Source organism: Chelonoidis abingdonii, chromosome 6 (genome assembly GCF_003597395.2).
Source record: "Chelonoidis abingdonii isolate Lonesome George chromosome 6, CheloAbing_2.0, whole genome shotgun sequence".
In the NCBI taxonomy this organism is placed as follows: Eukaryota; Metazoa; Chordata; order Testudines; family Testudinidae; genus Chelonoidis; species Chelonoidis abingdonii.
This window is the reverse complement of record NC_133774.1, coordinates 103778333-103795975: the sequence shown is the minus strand read 5'-3', so window position 1 is coordinate 103795975 and position 17643 is coordinate 103778333. Positions and strand designations below refer to the sequence as shown.

General features: G+C 40.3%; 1 protein-coding gene and 1 long non-coding RNA gene across 9 annotated transcripts in view; one reads left to right on the top strand and one right to left on the bottom strand.

Annotated features, from left to right (window-relative positions):
* LOC116834810 (transducin-like enhancer protein 4) overlaps positions 1 to 11236 on the bottom strand; it is a 117603-nt gene extending 106367 nt beyond the window's left edge. For 5 of the 8 annotated variants that reach the window (XM_032797119.2, XM_032797120.2, XM_032797123.2 and 2 more), the window contains exons 1-4: positions 10153 to 11157; positions 9199 to 9296; positions 7859 to 7922; positions 6414 to 6458 (exon numbers count right to left, since the gene is read on the bottom strand). In XM_032797119.2, coding sequence (XP_032653010.1) covers positions 6414 to 6458; positions 7859 to 7922; positions 9199 to 9296; positions 10153 to 10197 — 252 coding nt within the window. In that variant the 5' untranslated portion in view covers positions 10198 to 11157. Of the gene's footprint in view, positions 1 to 6413; positions 6459 to 7858; positions 7923 to 9198; positions 9297 to 10152 lie in introns of all 8 variants that reach the window. The other 3 variants (XM_032797122.2, XM_032797125.2, XM_032797126.2) reach the window with 3 other exon arrangements.
* A 392-nt stretch (positions 11237 to 11628) lies between these two features.
* On the top strand, positions 11629 to 16597 carry LOC116834814 (uncharacterized). Its single transcript, XR_004376044.2, has 3 exons — positions 11629 to 11703; positions 13194 to 13345; positions 16318 to 16597. It is a non-coding gene; the product is annotated as an uncharacterized LOC116834814 (long non-coding RNA).
* The last annotated feature ends 1046 nt before the right edge of the window (positions 16598 to 17643 follow it).

Genomic DNA, 17643 nt, shown 5'->3' with positions numbered 1-17643 from the left:
CATACCTAAAACATAAAATAAAACTAAATCAAATCTGGGTGCTCTGTATCCAGAAACTGAGCATTATAAGCGCTTTGGTATTTGAGTAAAGAAAAGTCACTAGCTTGTTTTACTTAACCTAGTCAACTGGCACATGTATATACTGAGCAATAAAAGTGCACTCCTCTTTGTACAAAACAAAAAGGAAAACAAAAATCCCTGTCCTGATGGGCTTACAATCAAATAAAATTGGAGATTTTATATAAAACTAAACAAACACAACACAAAGCATCATTTACCAGGAAAGTTCAGCTCAAGTAAACAAGTTTTAAAATGTCAGATTTACAGTTGCTTGTGCAACCTCTTATGCCCCCTTGTGCATCAAATGAGGATCTGACGATGGACAGTTCTTGCCCGGTGTGGTGCCCCCATGGGAAGTGGACAATCTGACCCAGCCCAGCTCAGCTCACACCCATCTTCACTGTTACACCTGCTTTGGAAGCTCCCAGATGTTCCCTGTAAAGCAGTGATTTTCAACCTGCAGTGACAGCAGCAACATGGATCTGAATGTTCATGTTCAGTTCTTAGTTTGGATGCCAACATTTTCCCAGACAATACAAGCAACACAAATGAAAGGGTAATCTTTAACAGTTTGTAACTCAAATAAAGCTGAATGGAATTCCATACAGCAAAGAAAGGCCTTGGGTAGAGCAGGGCCTCTTCTCCCTAGTCAGTTCCCAGTGCCTGCTCCAAACAACGGAGGTGTTAGAGTTTCTCAAAAAAAGATTGCAAGACACTTTCTATTATAAAAAAGTGTTAGACAACCTAATGATAGGACTCACTACCAACTTCCCCCTTCCCCTTCCCACCTCCCACAAAAAATGAGGCAGCATTAAAGCAAATCAGCATCCTTCCAAGAAAAAATAATGCTTTTGTTTAAGTGCCTTGCTTATAGTAAAAACAAAACGTGTCTTAATTTAAAAGTTTGCTCAGCATGTTTTATACTGTTTTCTGTGTCTTAAGCATCTGTCTGACCAGCCAAGATACTTAATTTGTTCGTTTTTTCTTTCCTTATCAATGAAAAGGCCATGATGAAACACAAGCGCTTGCCTTAAGACACGTGTTCTTCTGGTGTGGCAAAGGGCAAACTTTTCACTAACTAAAAGGGTCCCACCAGAGGAAGATAGTGCAACGTCTATTTTTATTATTTCCCCAGCCCAAAATATCAGGGTTGGAAGGGACCTCAGGAGGTCATCTAGTCCAACTCCCTGCTCAAAGGAGGGCCAATCCCCAAAAAGATTTTTGCCCCAGAATCACTAAACGGCCCCCTCAAGGATCGAACTCACAACCCTGGGTTTAGCAGGCCAATGCTCAAACCACTGAGTTATTTTGTCAAAGGACATATTTAAGAAAGGTTTCCTGCTCACCAACCTCAAGACTTGGCAGATACATGAGGAATTTTTTGTTTTGATTCCAGAGTATTACAGATTTCTAAACTTCTTATCCAAATAGATGGGTGAGCTATTTAGCTATACTGGCTTCACTGAGTAGGCTGAATAAACTTACACCAGGGCAGATAACGTTTGGTTGTCAAATCTATATTTTGAAACTAATGGAAAAGCAAAAAGTGGGCTTTTCACCCTTAACAGCATTGTGCGATGCTGCAATCTTCAAAATTCCACTTCTAATCTCTTATTTTGAAGTTTTCCAGCTCAGTTCTGACTACTCACTATTTGTATCTCTATTAAATCTTTCCTACTGTTTATAATGGAGAGCAAATTCAGCCAGTGTAATTTTAGTTGGTTCTCCAGCTATTCTTCAAGTGAAAGACAGTATATATTCAACCACAGGCTAACTTTTTCCTAAGTAATTATATAAAAAAAGAGTCCAATCCCCTGCCTTAAAAAACAAACAAACAGTTTCCTGTTATATATGTAGCATATATACAAAACAGTTTTCAGTGATATATGCATTTTATGGCCATGATGATGAAAAATAGTCACAACTTAGCCCTTAATTAAACAAATTGATTCCCATCTTTACCCTTTTACCAAAATAATTTGCTAAGGTGCAAGAAGCAAGCACACTCAAGGCTAGGATGTCATACAAGCCATATGTTAACTCAGTTAGTAATAAATCTCCTCTTACTCTCCAAGCTCTATACTACTTTCTTAAATAGCTCACTATAAAGCCCCAACCTAATTAAAAACAGCTCTCTCTGCAACAGTGGCCTTGATTTCACTTATTTACACATTAACTGCAGCCTCTGTTTGGCCAATCCAGTCTATTCCCTGTACCACACAGGGCCTTTTATCTGCCCTGGACAGCATTTTCTCTAGCAGATGAAGTAGATGCCGATTGATTTGCTGTCAAGCATGGTAAATTAATAGCAACAAATTGCTGAGGGCCCCATCTCGCTGCTCCACCATGCTTCGGCAGTTTTGCTTTATTTGCTCCATGATGGGCAGCAGTCAGGCCTCTTCAAGTCAATTTCTTCTTAACAACCTGCAATACTTTTCAATGGTGAAAATAGAGCTGTTCCTTGTAAGTCAGAAATCAATATCCTATTGCCCTTAGAAAATGCTAAACAAGCAGTATTGGCAATCCACTTGGTACTAGAGGGTATCAGATATAATGCAAATCCATACTGCTTCCCTTCTCGTAGTTATTACAGTTTGCTAAAAGGTTCCTAATGTCATTTATCATCATTTACCATCGACTACTGGAGCTATGATTATGATATCCCATCAGCTAGTAGAGCCCTTTCATTTCTATTCAATTAATATTTTAGCAGCACTCAAATGGTTGTTGCCCAAATCCTCTAATAAAATTTACATGGATTGGAGTGAAATTCGGGGGAGGTGGGGGGNTATCTCTAAAAATACACTCAAAATGAGCAAGATATTTTCACCCTAGTTAATCTTCCCCATCAGTCCCATTCATAAATGTTTGCTGTCTATAGCTAAATATTGATACTAATTTAAATAATAATCATTAATATTGGATTAAAGCCATCAGAATTCATGTCTGATTACAGCAATTTAAATGAACTCTTGACCATGTGATTAAAAAACCCTAATTCTAAATATTAGATCAGATGACCAGCAAAAGCCAGCACAAAATAAAGAGTCGGGAACAGCATGTCAATGGATACCCACAACCACTTCCTTAAATTATTATATATAAATATAATATAAAAAGTGACTAATTCTACCAGTCTAATGCTATTTACTCAGTTACCAAAATTTAAATTAATTTATGTTCTCAAACATAATTGTTAAAAATTGGCAACATTATGCAGGCTTAATTACGATTAAATCCAATTTACTAAATGTACTTTAATTGGTACTAATTACATTAGCTTTCCTTTCAGAATGACGAATTCCCCATAGGTTTCACTTTAATAGTCTTCTATCAAAATCAACATAGGATGACTGATGATGAGCATCACAAGAAGGGTGGGAGGAAAAAAAAAAAAAAAACAAAAACCTATCACTCCTCCCTCCCCATCACACATGCACCCACACTGTCACTGCTGTGTGTGTTTATCCTATCAATTTACTAAGTCAGAGTCATGACTCCATCACCGCCATCATTTTCTGTTCCAATGAAAGATTTCTCTAAAAACAAATAATCTGTGGCTGGGAGCAGCCAAGAAGAACAGAAGCTTTAACAGGAAAATACACAAAGGTTTCAAATATCAGGGCCACCAATTACTAGGGTACTTCCAAGGACTCCAGGGAGTCCTACTCTTGAACCCTCTGAGACGCAAATCTAATAAGGGAATAAGCCTAACCTGATCTTGAGAACTATGCTCAATTATGCCGCAGGGCAACTTCACTGCATTATTGCCTGCTTTCCATTACAAGGGCATCCAGTGAGTACATCTGGAAAGGAAGCTAAGAGGAACCAAGGCTGTCTGCCTAGGAAAACAAATAAAGACAGATATGCCTCTGTGCTTAAGAGGGGGGGGAAAAAAGAAAGAAAATATAATAAGTAGGTGGTTTGCAAGGCTGTCTGTATTTCATAATGTGATAAACTGCCCTCGGGATTCTTGATATGATTGAATTTAGAAAGCAAAAAAAGAGCGGGGGGGGGAGGAGGCGAGTAGAGGGGAATTGCTCAATTTCAGCTATGTAGAATTTGAAGATTGGGGGAGCAGGAAAGGAAAATTTAAGATGGAAGCCTGCAAGTACTTCACACACACTACAGGAAAGACTATCAGAGATTACTGTGAGAAACTGAGTCTTACTATTACAGTTATAGGGACAGACAGGAAATATTTTGTGGTTGCTACACCAGCAGGAGAAAAGAAGAGAAATGCTGTGACATTAGTTATAAGATTTCATGTTAGAGAAAAAAAAAACAAAAAAAAACACACACACACACACACACACACGCACAGCACAACAACAGAAGCCATGTAAGACACAGAGATAAGATTTCAGTGTGATAGCGAATAAGTTTCTTAGCTGTAATTCATTTGAGTCACCGGCATTTGATAAAGTATTAAAGTATCTTGGGTGCAGCGTTAACAGCCCAGATCCATAAAAGTATTTAGGCTTCTAGCTTCGTTTGTAGAAGCCGAAATTTCTTTGTGAATCTGGGCCTATGTTACTAATCTGAATAAAAATGACAATGGAAAATTTGTATTTTAATTAAATTCAGTCCTTAGTAAGCCCCACATTAAATGTATAATTTCTTCAGAATACTGTGAAAGTTCCCAACACCATAACAGGATCTAGTTTCTGAAATGGAATACTTTAAAAAAATCCAATTTTTGTTGTTTTTAATTCTTAGCAATGTAATTACTGACTTTAGATCTTGGCTGGGTTTGCTAAATGTATATAGGTTTAAGTGCGCACACATTTAAATCCTTTGTATTTCTAGATGCGTTGTTGATTTCTCAACAACGTGCTGCAATGGTGATCTTGGAATGCCTGTGGCCAAGTGATTTTGGATTCCTCTTTTATATCTAACAATTTACTTTTTAAAAAAGTTTTATTAATGCCCAGCTAGATGGTTTTGGAGGAGCAGATCCAAAACCTGAGGAAATCTATGGGAGTCTTTCCACTGATTTAACTGAACTTTGGATAAGGCCCATATAAACTTATCACTGTTATCCCTGTCCTTCATATACCCCCTATTCCTTTCAAGTGTTTGTTACACTCACTTGTTTAGTCTTAAATTAAATTAGGTCCTGATCCTGCAGAATTATACATGTGCTTAACATCACTTGTGATTAATACCACCAAGTTTAACAGCACTACTCATATGTATAATATTATATACATACACATGTCTTTGCAGGAATGGAGCCTTGGATTGAGAACCCCTTGAGTCAAGGGCTCTCTCTCTTTGTTTGTGATGTACAGTGCCTACTATGGTGTGGCCCTGATCATAACTGGTGCCTCGGGATGCTAATTTAAAACAAAAAAAAACAGTATTTAACTACTTAACCATTATCTGACAGCTTTCAACAAGATAAAGAAATCTAATTTCCACAACTCAGAATAAAGTAAAAATGTTCAAAGTGTGGGATCTTAAAAATTGGTTGTACAAATTTCTATTTCTTCTCCCATCCAATCAATTCTGTTGCTTATATTATCCAGCAACACTCAGAAGTTTTTTAAAATGAATTGCTATTATTTCCAAGTAAACACCAAGTAAGCACTTTTCACTCTAGAAAATGGAAGTCAGATGTTTGTTTCATTCTCTTCCATATAGAGTTGAAGCTCAAACTTAAACGAATGTTTAAAAAAAAAAAAAAAAATCTAATTTACACCATGATGCTAATCTTGGCCTAGTTGCTAGATTTCAAGGCACAGAGTTGACCAACATCCTCATAGCAAGCTCATTTACTCTGTAGAGTTTAAGGAACTAATGGACACAATTTCTGTATAAAGGTCCAAATAAGTAGTCTGAAGGGACCAGTATATGGTTTTGCATCCATTTCTTGTGTCGACCCATTTTAATTTCCTCCCATTCCAGTTTCACTGTTTAAAGATAATGGTCCCTTTTCCACACACAGACTATACTGCCTTTTGCCTTGATACCTAATGTTCAGAATGTACGTTTGGCTCCAAAAAGTATAAATATGTCTAAAAATCAGGGCTCAGAATTTAGATAGCTCTGATCCTTACTCATGCACATAATCCGAGCTCACAAAACGGAGTCCATTTACTACAATGAGACTATGTGAGTAAGTGTAACAGAATCTGGCTTCTTATTCATGTGGAAATAATGCACGATTAGGTACAGACACAATAACCTCTCTAAGTTCTTATACTGAACCCATCAGTGAGGTACCAGAGCGCCACAGTGCACAAAAAAATATTCAGCCACTAAAATGTGCAATTGAACAAAGTCACAGAACAAAGCTTCCTACTTAAAAATTAGACTGATATGTAACTTTCTCTGAAATGTTTGCATACCTGTTTGTGCATCTCTATATTCAACCCATAGGACATCTCGTAATACTAAGAAAAAAGGAAAGATTGATTCTGTTAGACCCTGTAATCATACAAGTGCTTCCAATATTGAATTTGAATGGCAGCTATAACAGCATATTATATACCTAAAACCAAAAAAAATTTACCAGTATTTGCAACCTCCCAACATTAGAATGGGAATTTCCCCCAACATCTTATTTTTCCCCTCTGCTTTTAGCTTTACATTGTTCCATGTCAAATTTATAGGGAACAGACACAAATGAAACCCACAACACTAAAAACACCTGACAATCAGAGTCAAAGATGAGAAATGGTAAAAATATATGGAAAATGCTCTAAATTTTGTACCCTAGGACACATTTTAGATGCAAAAAAAATGTCCAAAGTGCTAGAAACCAGACAGGCACATAAATCAGCAACATCGTGCAGCCTATTTATTCAATATTTTAAATTAAAAACACAAAATGCTAAAATGTAATAAGAGTTGCAAAAAAATAAAATAGCAAAGAATTTCAGAGTTAAAGCAGACATTCCATTTTTAATATCTTCTGTTGTGTCTCAGTATCACGGGGAGCTCAGTTCAGCATGTGAAGTCAGTAATATATGTGCTCCTGTACGTAGGCACATCAGGCATGGGAAGGACAAAATGCGAGACTTAACAAAATGCTTGTGCTTTTGGTAAATGTAGGTTTTTAAGGTTATTCACCCTGTTCTAAATATTTGTTATAGGCCATGTACACACGGAAAACAACTATTCCCTCAGATGTACAAGAAAGCAGACAGCAACAACTCTTTTGCTATAGTCATGATACATCATGCAATAATGTATCTAGAGCCTTCTTTATATGCAAGTTATTTACCCATACGGACTACAACTATGGGGGAAATCCGTTTTTTACAGCTCTGATCACTGACAGTATGAACAAACAGCTCACAAGCAATATTTTTTCAGAGACCTAAGGCTTCTGAAATTCTTGATTCTGTCCCTTCATGAAAAATAAAAAAATTTTGTTTCCTTGATAATTATTATTAGGTTGATCCGTTTATAAAAATAAAAAATAACAAAATAAAACAACCAACACACACCTCAAAAAACCCAATACTCAATTATGTACAAGTGACTAGTTTGTTTAGTTGGATATTTAGTATACATAATAATCAATAAAAAAAAAAAAAAGGCAGCAAAAGGTATGCCTATTAATTCGGGTATGTCTTTAAGTGTATGAGAATACTAACAGGAAGCCTGTCAGTCTGTTAAACACTGAAAGGCAATTTGAAGGAGAAACAAATTTCTAAAGCAGGTTATACATCCCCTGAAAGTAAGGGTTTATAATGGAAACACTGGTGTAAACTCATCTATAGCAGCGCTACTATCCTAATCTATATGAATGTATTTCACATTTGAATTTGTTATGCAGCTTGCTTACCATAACGTAATGTCGCTGCATCTCTGTCTTCTCACTGGCCAGCTTCTCACATTCTAGCTTTAAACTGTTCAAGACATTAAAATAAAATTAATAAATAAAACCAACTACATGAGTACTACATAATGCTAGTTTTACATCCTTTTGAACACAAATTTATTTCCCTTTCCAGTCATCTTCTGCAAAATATAAATAAAAATTTAAGTCTGAGCTATTGTTTGTGGGTGGAGTCTTGTTAGCTTCCCCTTTCAACAAGTATTGTGCAAAATCTTCCTCTCATGAGCCAGATGTATGTATATGGTATATAGCAAAAATCTATCTTACGCTGAAAAAAGTAGTCTGGTTCATAAAAAAATGCTTCTTATGAAGGTCAGTCTGGATAATATTAAAAATGTTAAAAAAAAATCACCTACAGACACATAATTTAGTTCCCTTGAGTTTATCATCTTTTGTTAGGGAATGATATCTTTCAGGAAAAAGCAGTGTTTGTTTTTCCTGTTGATGAAACTGTAAAGAAAATGTTGCACATCGTTCCATCGACACTGTAGTAAACATCAAAACCATCTTTGGCTGTTTTGTTTTCAAAAGTGCACAAAACAATCTTGTGATGAGTCGGTTCCTCACTTGAAGAATAAAATGCTCTTCTACCCTAAAAAGCTAATTGACTAGCCCACCAGCTATGCTTCCAGGTTATCAGCACTCAACATTTCAAGGGAAGGCATGAAGAAGCTGGGTCAAGAGAAGAGAATGCCATAAGCAACCAAATCACTTACTTCCTTTGGCTTGATCCACCCTCCCTCCTGCCTCTCCCCCGCCAAAAACCCCCCCACTTATTTCCAATATTTGACATTTGATTCTTCCTACCTCCTGCTTCAAAGTGTTTTCTTTGTGGCTCCATCCTCCCAACTGCAGACCTTTTATTTATGGCTGAGTGTCCAACCTGACAAGTCTCACTCACTTGGAGGGAGACTCCAAGTTTTTAGATTAATTCTCCATCCCTTCTTAAGAGTCTCTGACAAAAAGTATTTTAACAACATATTCAACGAGACATTTGAAGTCTCAGTCACAATATTTTGAAATCCCCCTCGTTCAAATGGTCACAGCTCCAGACAGCCCCTGTACTACTAGAGAGGTAGAAACGTTGGCTTGCTGACACTGGTCTAGCAGGGCTGGGAACTGGTCTTTCCGCTTGGGAGGAGGCAAAACAAACAAACAACAAAGCCCCAACCCACAAGAAACCAAAAGCAATCCACACACGTTCACGCCTTTGCAAACAAAACAAAACAAAAAAAAGTGACAAGAGCTAAGCAAACACGAGGATCAGGGAAAGTAAACATCATTACCTGTGGTACTGAGCCTGTAAAAACTGAAACTCCTCCTTAATCCGATCGCAGGATTCGGAAATTGTGAATTTAAAGGGTTGAGCAGGCTGGTGCGGTGCCTAAAAATAACGATCATGATACAAGGTTTTAATTATGCCCCATCTCAGCCAGCCCCAGAGACGCACACACATGCCCAGCCCAGTGGGTTTAAGGGAGCTGGACCAGTCACACAGCAGTAAGGACAAAGGCTGTTAAAACTCACCCCCTTTACACACACACCAGTGTTTCCTCTTTTAAATACGAAAGTCCCTCACCCTTAACGCACATACACAAGCCCGCTCCAGCCTTGTCCGCACCTTTACCTCCCCTCTGCTAGAAGTCTGTAGTCATGTCTGTATCATCTCTCCCCATCCCCACCTACCGACCCTGTAATCAAACTGTCAGGCTCGTGGGGCGGGTGAGGGGTCTGTGACCCTACTGCTAAACTGAGGTGAATGTGAAGGGAGGGCGGAGGGAAAGAGAGATGAGCCAGAGGAGAGGAAAGGAGGAAATCACAGGTCCCTCCGCGGAGGCTGCTGGCAAAGGAATACACTTCGGGGATAATAAGAATCAGATTAAGAGCTGGCACCCTCGCTCCCTCCTTCTCTCTTTAGTTTGCCTTTGACTCTTTAAAGAGCTGGAGTGATCGCAACTACAAGCAGCAAAATCGTTACCCTGGAGAGCTTGAAAAGCCAAAGACAACAATAAGAAAATGGCTACAACTCAATTGTTTCACCCCCCCCCCTTTTTTTTCCCCCGTTTGCTTTCTCCAAGCAGGAGGCAAGCGGACAGCGGGAGAAAGGCTGGTGTGGTGTATTGTGCTGATTGTTCCCAGTTGCAGCCCTCCCTTTCCCCTTTGGGGACCAAGGCTTCGGGGAGGGGGAAGAAACCAAGAGCCACATACAAGTGTTTCCCCCCTGCCTCGTCTCTACTCACCGGGTGTCTGGTTTGAGGATACATCTTGCTCAGATCGCGAATCATCCAAACCGATTTAGTTGGTGCTTTTGGCCAGAGCAGCTTGGTTCATTGGTTTTAATCGCAACAATGCAAAGGAGGAGGAGGGGGAAAGGGCTGCCCGGCGCTAGCGCTCTGAAAAGCGTCTCCGGCTGTCCCCGAACTCCCCCGCCCGCGGGACTCGCGCGAACACACAAGAGGAAGGACGCTCGGCGGCAGCGGCGGCTCTGTCCCCGGCCGAAGAGAACCGCTGCCACATTCCACAGGGGCTGTCACTCGCGAGCGGGCACGGGTGGAACGGCAGCTCCGGCGGTCCCTGTCCCAGCGTTCTGACGAGCGGAAGAACCCCGCGTCCTGGAGCTTCCTCACCCGCTACCCCAGCGTCCGGCAGGTCCCTCTTCCAGTGTCTCAGCGCTCGGCAGGTCCCTCTTCTAGCGCCCCACGGTTCCAAGGGGGTTTCCTCCTCCCCCCGGAGCCGAGCCAGCCCCGTTAGACGGGGAGGAACGAAAGAAGAGAAACTCCACTCGCCCCAGCTTCCGAATCCCGCCCCCGACAACACCCCTCTCGCGGCGTCTCCCGGCTGCAAACTTTTATGGGTCTCAATTGTTATCCCGTCCAAAAAGAGAGAAAAAAAAAGACACTCTCCTTTCCTTTATCGGGGGAGGGAAACTGGTTAGAAAAAGCTGTGGTTGGTTTTGCTCCTGGCTTTTTTTCCGCCTTGCACAGAGTCGCTGCTTTTCAAAGGTTCAAGTGCAGTAACCTTTTGTTGTGATGTTTCTCCTCTTTCCCATTCACCAGCTCGCAGCCCGCCCTCCCCCTTTTTCCAGCACGGCAGGGGGAAGAAACGAGCTCTTGTTCGCTGGTCTCTGCTGTTTCCCTCTCGCCTCGCAAACTCTTGCAAGTAGCAGCCCCAGAACAGGATCGCCAAAGCCAGCAGCGGCAGCCGCCTCACCAACGCCGCTCCGAGCAGCTCTAACAACAAGCTCTGGCGAGGTGATTTCTTTGACCAAATTTAGCAGCAGCAAATCATTAACATTCTGATACATATTCACAGCAATCGGAAGACAAGGGTGCCGCGGGGCATCGTGGGAGCTGTAGTTTCAACTGGCTGACTTTCCACCGCCTACCTTGCAAATTGCAGTCAAAAAGACTGCAGCGACCGTCAGGCAAAGCGAGCCCTCCTTCCCCGCCCCTCCCAGGAGCTACCCCGCCTCCTGCTCCGCCCATGAAGGGCGTTCATCGGAGACCAATCAGCAGCGGCTACACATTAATCGCCGTTCTGTAGTAATGCCCATCATTTCGCTGCTGACAAATGGACGCGAGGGTCTGAGGAGGGGGTGCGGCTCAGGCCTGGGTCCCCACGTGGGTGTCGGACGTCTCTTCGCGTGGCAGCCAATCATGCTGCTTTATCCGATGGACCACACCTCCATTTCCTCGCTCCTTCCCCCTGCCCGAGGTGGAGCTTTGAGTTCGCTGACGTTTCTTAGCGCCGGCGTTCGAACAGGGGAAACATTTGTTCAGCTGTCAATCAAAGTAACGTGGGGCGGCTGGAGCTGCTGCTGCTGTTGCTGTATCTTGTGCGCTGGGTGGTGGCAGGAGAGGAGGTTTGGAGGGGGAAAGGGATGCGCTCAGCCTCTGTCCCCCCCCTCCTTGTGCCACTCACTTGTGCTATATCACCCGCACCAGGAGGAATGCGGACTAATTAGGGGCCAGTGTCTCCTTAAAGAGACAAGCTCGGCCTTGTGTAACGTGAGGGACCCCTGGTGAGACAAGAGAGGGAGGATCGCGCTGATCCCACTTCTTTCAGCTCACATCAATTTTACGCACCACTGGAGCTGGCATAATTTTCATGTGAACGGGACTGACTCGCTGCCCTGTTTGGAGCGAGAGACGCGAACGCTCGGGGAGCGGGGACAGTGAGGCGATCTGCTAATTTCAGGGTTCCAGGGGTTTTCTCCCTTTCGAGGAATGATTCGCGTCTAAATGATTCGAACAGGCAGCCCCCGCTACCGTGAAGGCAGCATATAAAACCTGCCGGGTTTGGAATGATGCCTCTGACAAGTAGACTGCGGGGAGGAGGGGAGGCTCTTTCCTGTCTCGGCCATTGGAGAGAAGCAATTTTAAAACTATTCGGGTTTTCTTAAGTTTCTTTGTCCAGCGGAAATAGGAGAGAGTTGATAGCAGATTTGTTTGGCTTTAGCTGCTACAGTCCATGCAGCTACTAGGGACACTGACCCGGCAGTTATTACTCATGCAGTGGAAAAATGGCAGAGGCCTCCAAGTCCACTATCACCCTGTGCAAAAAGAAGCATCTCCCACTGGCTACACAGAGTGCTACAGTACTTCACATCTGGATTCTAGTTACATCTCTGCCTCTCTGCTGCTACTCTGTCCAGCGCAATAACCTAACACTGTTCAGCGCATGGGGTGAAGACTGACCTAGGCACTAGCTTCAAATAAAAGAACATTGCAGCAGAGAGGATAATGGGCAGGGGTGGCAGGAACTGCATAGGTAGATACCATGTATGCAGTGCTGTCATAGCCCTGTGTGTCCCAGGATATTAGAGAAAGGAGGTGGGTGAGATAATATCTTTTATTGGCTCAACTTCTGTTGGTAAGAGAGAGAAACTTATGAGCACAACAGAGCTGTCTTCTGCTCCCAGCACCAGAGGTTGGTCCCATAAAAGATACTACCTCATCCTCCTTGTCTCTCTAGATAGTACTAGCCATACACACATTTTACAGCTTATGGGGGCCCCTATTCGTCATCAACTGCACATGCCACAGCTGCATCATTGTAGATTTATGCTGTCATTACAAGGAAATGCAACCACTTTTCTTCAACTATTGGAAGGATCTTGCTGCCAAAAATGAACTTAGCAGTAAAATAAATGGTTGCAACATCTTTTATCCTGGGAACAAGAAATACGTGTGTGTTCTGACCATGTGTTACTTCTATGATGCCTCATTTGCTTCTATGTTTTATTTTCAAAATTAACGTTTATTTGGTGTTGCTTTTACAGATGCAGACATTGTTCTGGCACAGTACTGTAGAATGCCTGTTGTGTTTGACCCGAAGAGTAATGTGATGGTACAAAGAGACCCATGGATGTAGAGTCACCAATATATGATGGAAGATTCCAGATGTTCATAACTGGGTGTCAGGAACCCATTGGTAAGCTGATTCTTTCCATTAGCAACCACAACCATATGCATTTGAGTTTGGTTTTCTTTTTTTTACGGGTATTCTAAAGAAACAACCCAAAACACATCACCTTAGGAAAGTTCTATTACAGCATTTTGCACCATAACCATAGCATACATTTGTATTTTTATATGGGTTGGTTTAGCTCACTCTCTCTTTAGTATTGAAGTAATGTGTCAATTGTTCAAAGTTCTCTTTGATAAGCCTCATTTTAGACCCTTGTCCTATACTTTTATTGCTGTAAATTATTTACATCAGGAATGCTATGCCACTGAAACAGGTTATAAAACAAATATTTATTGAGGTCAAAGAAGGCAATCCCACATCACATAAAGCTCCTACACTGTTATTTTTCTTCTGTACCTAATTACATGGTGTCCCACAATTGGGCTTTGGCAGGTTGAGACATATATGTTAGTCTTGTATATGTGCAACGTAATTAAGGATTTGTTTCTCCAAGACTTCCCTATGTGAGTAATCCTTATTCATAAAAATAGTTCCCTTGAAAGGAGGCTATTTTGAGCTACTTGCATGAGTAAAGGGTACAGGTTCAGATTGTTACACTGCCTACTTTAAGGACCCATTAACAATAATTTATCAGGAATTTTTACATTGTCGTCAAATCGGAGCAGAACTACAATTTACTGAAGGCCCAATTTGTAAAGGTATTTAAGTGCCCAAAGATGCCAATAAGCATCTAGGGGCTCCTAGGTGCTTTTAAAAATCCTACTAGATGCCTAAATACTCCAGAAATCCAGCCCTGAGTGCATCCTGCTAGTTGCTCAGCACCTTTCATTCCCATTTAAGTTAGGAGGGAATCAGGTAGCAGGATCAAATCCTCTAAAATAAGGATACAGGGACGTCAATCCCGCAAAAACTTACAGATGTGCTTACCTTTAATCACATGAGGTGTTACATATGCACATAAGTATTGCTGGGACAGACCCCAAAGAGATTTTTGGCCTGATTGAGCAAAATTCTGAACCTGATAGGTAAGGAGCGTCCTCATCCTCCAATTTCTAGGATTAGACACTAGATCTGGAGAGGGGCTACTACAAATGTTATAAAATGAACACCAAAAAATTAAAATCTGAAATGAACACCAGTTTTGTTCTGTTTTTTAAAAAATCCTCTATTTAATTTGACATCAGGTGTAGTGCTTGAAACATTGTCGTGTGATTTGAAACATTAAACTCCTTAGAAGGGCAGATGCACAGATCCCTGTGATCAAAACAGATCACTATATCTTTTTGTCAGAGTATTTCACCAAAAATGATAATGATGGTTGGCCAGCTTCTGTTCATATAATCTATTCACCATTCATTTTCAGTGGGGTTGTATGAGTGGGGTTGTATGAGTGGAAATAGGAATTTAGTTTGTTGTGTTTAAAGTGTACTATGATCCGGATTCTACAAAAGCTCATGTGCTTGCTTAATTTAATGAGACCACTGACAATGTATAAAATAAAGCCTGTGCATAAGTTTTTGCAGGATCAGGGCGTAATTTTTCAACACATTGACAAAAATCTATGAAACTTGAAACTGATACTGCATCATAACTTGCCATTTTGAAATGATTTAAATTACAATCAGAATGGCAGCGTCACTTTGATTTTTCCAGCTTTAGTGAATTCTGAACACCCTGATGGGTCTTTAAATATAGATTTTTTAAAAATTTAAAATTCCTTGTAAAATCTTATGTAAAATCTTTTATAGTAGATTGTATAACTTCTATTATTTTCCAGAGAGTAGAGAAGGTCATTTTAAATATATATATATAGATTGCTAAAGAGAGATTTTTCAAAAGATTGCAAAAACTATTTAGGTAGTTTTATATGTACCAGGAGTTTTGATTGCCAGTGCAAAATCCTTACGAATTTTCATGCATGAACCAGCATTTGTTGTTTAATATCTCAGCCATTTGCATTGTTTTGTTTAAAATTCCAAGAATAGTTGGATCATATTATGAACTGATCATTTGATTTCAGTCATTTGAGAGTCCTATGAGTTCTGAACTAGTCAATTGACGCTTACATTTTAAAATGAACAAAACAATTTGTATATTTTTTGAATTATAGCTAATATGAAAAATCGCTTTCAGGCTAGGATTTTGTAGCCTAGTTTTAGCCTTTGTTGAACTTTTCTAGCTGAGTTAAAAATTTAACAATATGGATTTATAAGTGTCAAAGGACCCTTAATTATGGGCCCAATCCTGACACTATTTTATAAGTAAACTCATGGACTGCATGTGAGTAATGACTGCAGCTCAGATCCTGTGGCATCATGATCCGTGCTGCTTTAATACCATTTATTTTGGGATCAAGTTACTAGATCAAAACACACACACACACACACACACTTTCTAAACTGTTTGTCACTAATTGAGTTATCAAAGGCTTTCTGGTAAATCTTGTATCAGTCCACACATTTAAATACACTGTGTAACAATTTTATAAAAATAAATCCAATGAGGTTTGCAATTGAATTGGCACCTGGTCCAGAGTGTTAAAAAAATTAAATTATGGTAAGTGAGGGGTTTTTTCCTAATAGAATTTAGCAGCACGACACCCCAGTTCTTGGGTTTTTTTACAAGTAGTACAAAATAACCCTATATCAACAAGTTTTTTTAAAGCTTCATGCCTTTAGCATGACATTAATTGTCAGTGATTGTGAAGATACACTGAAGTTAGTTAGCAAACCAAGGGAATTTACAATACTTGATAGTGTTGTGAATAATGTGATGATTCATGTGTTAACGATTTATAGGGTAACTAGTCCAGAAAATACAAATCTTTGCAAAGGAGTCTAAATGTTACAAATCTCATTCTAAATAAGTTTTTTAATTCTCCTTTAGTTTTAACCTTGCTACATTCTATTTTTGTTTGAGACTCCCATATGTGTAAACATTTTAGATTAATTGTCTTATTCTGTTCAATTCTCCAGATGCACTGGCACGTCATTCTGTATGATGTAAAGCTTCAGTCTTTGCAAACAATACACTTCTGCACTTGAAGTTTATCTACAAATCATTTGCTGTCATGGTCTTGAAATTTCCCTCCTTAGGTAGGAAAACACCCATTAAAGTCTACGGGAATTTTCCTTGCAGAGGGAATCCAGTCTACAGCCAATTTTGTATTAGTATAACCAGATAGATTTTACAAAAACATATTTTGCCAAATACCTTTGACAAATATTTGAAATCATTAAAGTGATTTTTCCCTTATGAACATGATACGATGCCTTCTTTACTTCAGATGTTTGCGCTACAGTAAGGCTGCAGCTACTGTATATTTTTGGAGGGCATAGCTCTCAGGAGAAATCTGCTCCTCTGCAGAGGGCAAGCACAAGGTCTGTGCATCACTTAAGTCCCACTTGAGGTTTCAAAACAGCCATGGACTTCCATGGAGGAGTGGGGAGGGGAATCTCACCTTTAGAGCCCTCCTACAGTATCACAGTTTTATTGGGGACCCAATTAGCATGCTATTGCTCCCTGACTTGCTTATAGAATGGTTTCAATCTGTAGTGTAAATGGGACTTTGACCCCATTACATGAGCAGGCAAGGCTGGACATAACCAAAGGTTTTAGCCTAGTTATACTATTGTTAGAACCAATCTAAACTACATATTGCAACCACGATGGCAGCAGATTAGGGAACAATTCAACCTCAGTTGCTTATGTCTATCAATTCAGTTAAAGTGCTGAAGCCAAATTTATTTTCATTATCTAAGAAACTGATCACACAGGAATATGACTGTTTTACAAGAACTAGATTTAGGGCATAGTTAAGGCTCTGAAAGCCAGAGTCACACTGACATGGTTCTGCTTCCAACAAATTCTGCCTGAGCGCAGGAAGTGCAAGGACAATGCATCCTAAGAGAAACAATTTAGAAGATATGTAACTTGGACTCTTACCCAGCACTGGCATCCTGGTTCTTTCCACAGCTTTGTTCCTCACCCAATCTGTAGGTGTTCCATACCATTGACAATGCTAGGAAGTGCTTGCTGTAGCATTATAGGATAAAGGAAAGGAGCTGTCTGTGCCTTCTTGCTAGATAAGGCTCAATCCAACTCCTCCTGAAGTCAATGAATGTCTTTCGAGCCCCTACTGCACCCATAACAAAGCAATCATTATTTAGCCCTTGTTATTGATTAGTTACTGTCTCAACCTAACAGACATAACTAGTTATATAATACTTTGCAAATGAAATCTTGATTTAATCACATGCTTTCACAGATTCTGTGGACAGTTCCCACCATTTTCCTAAATG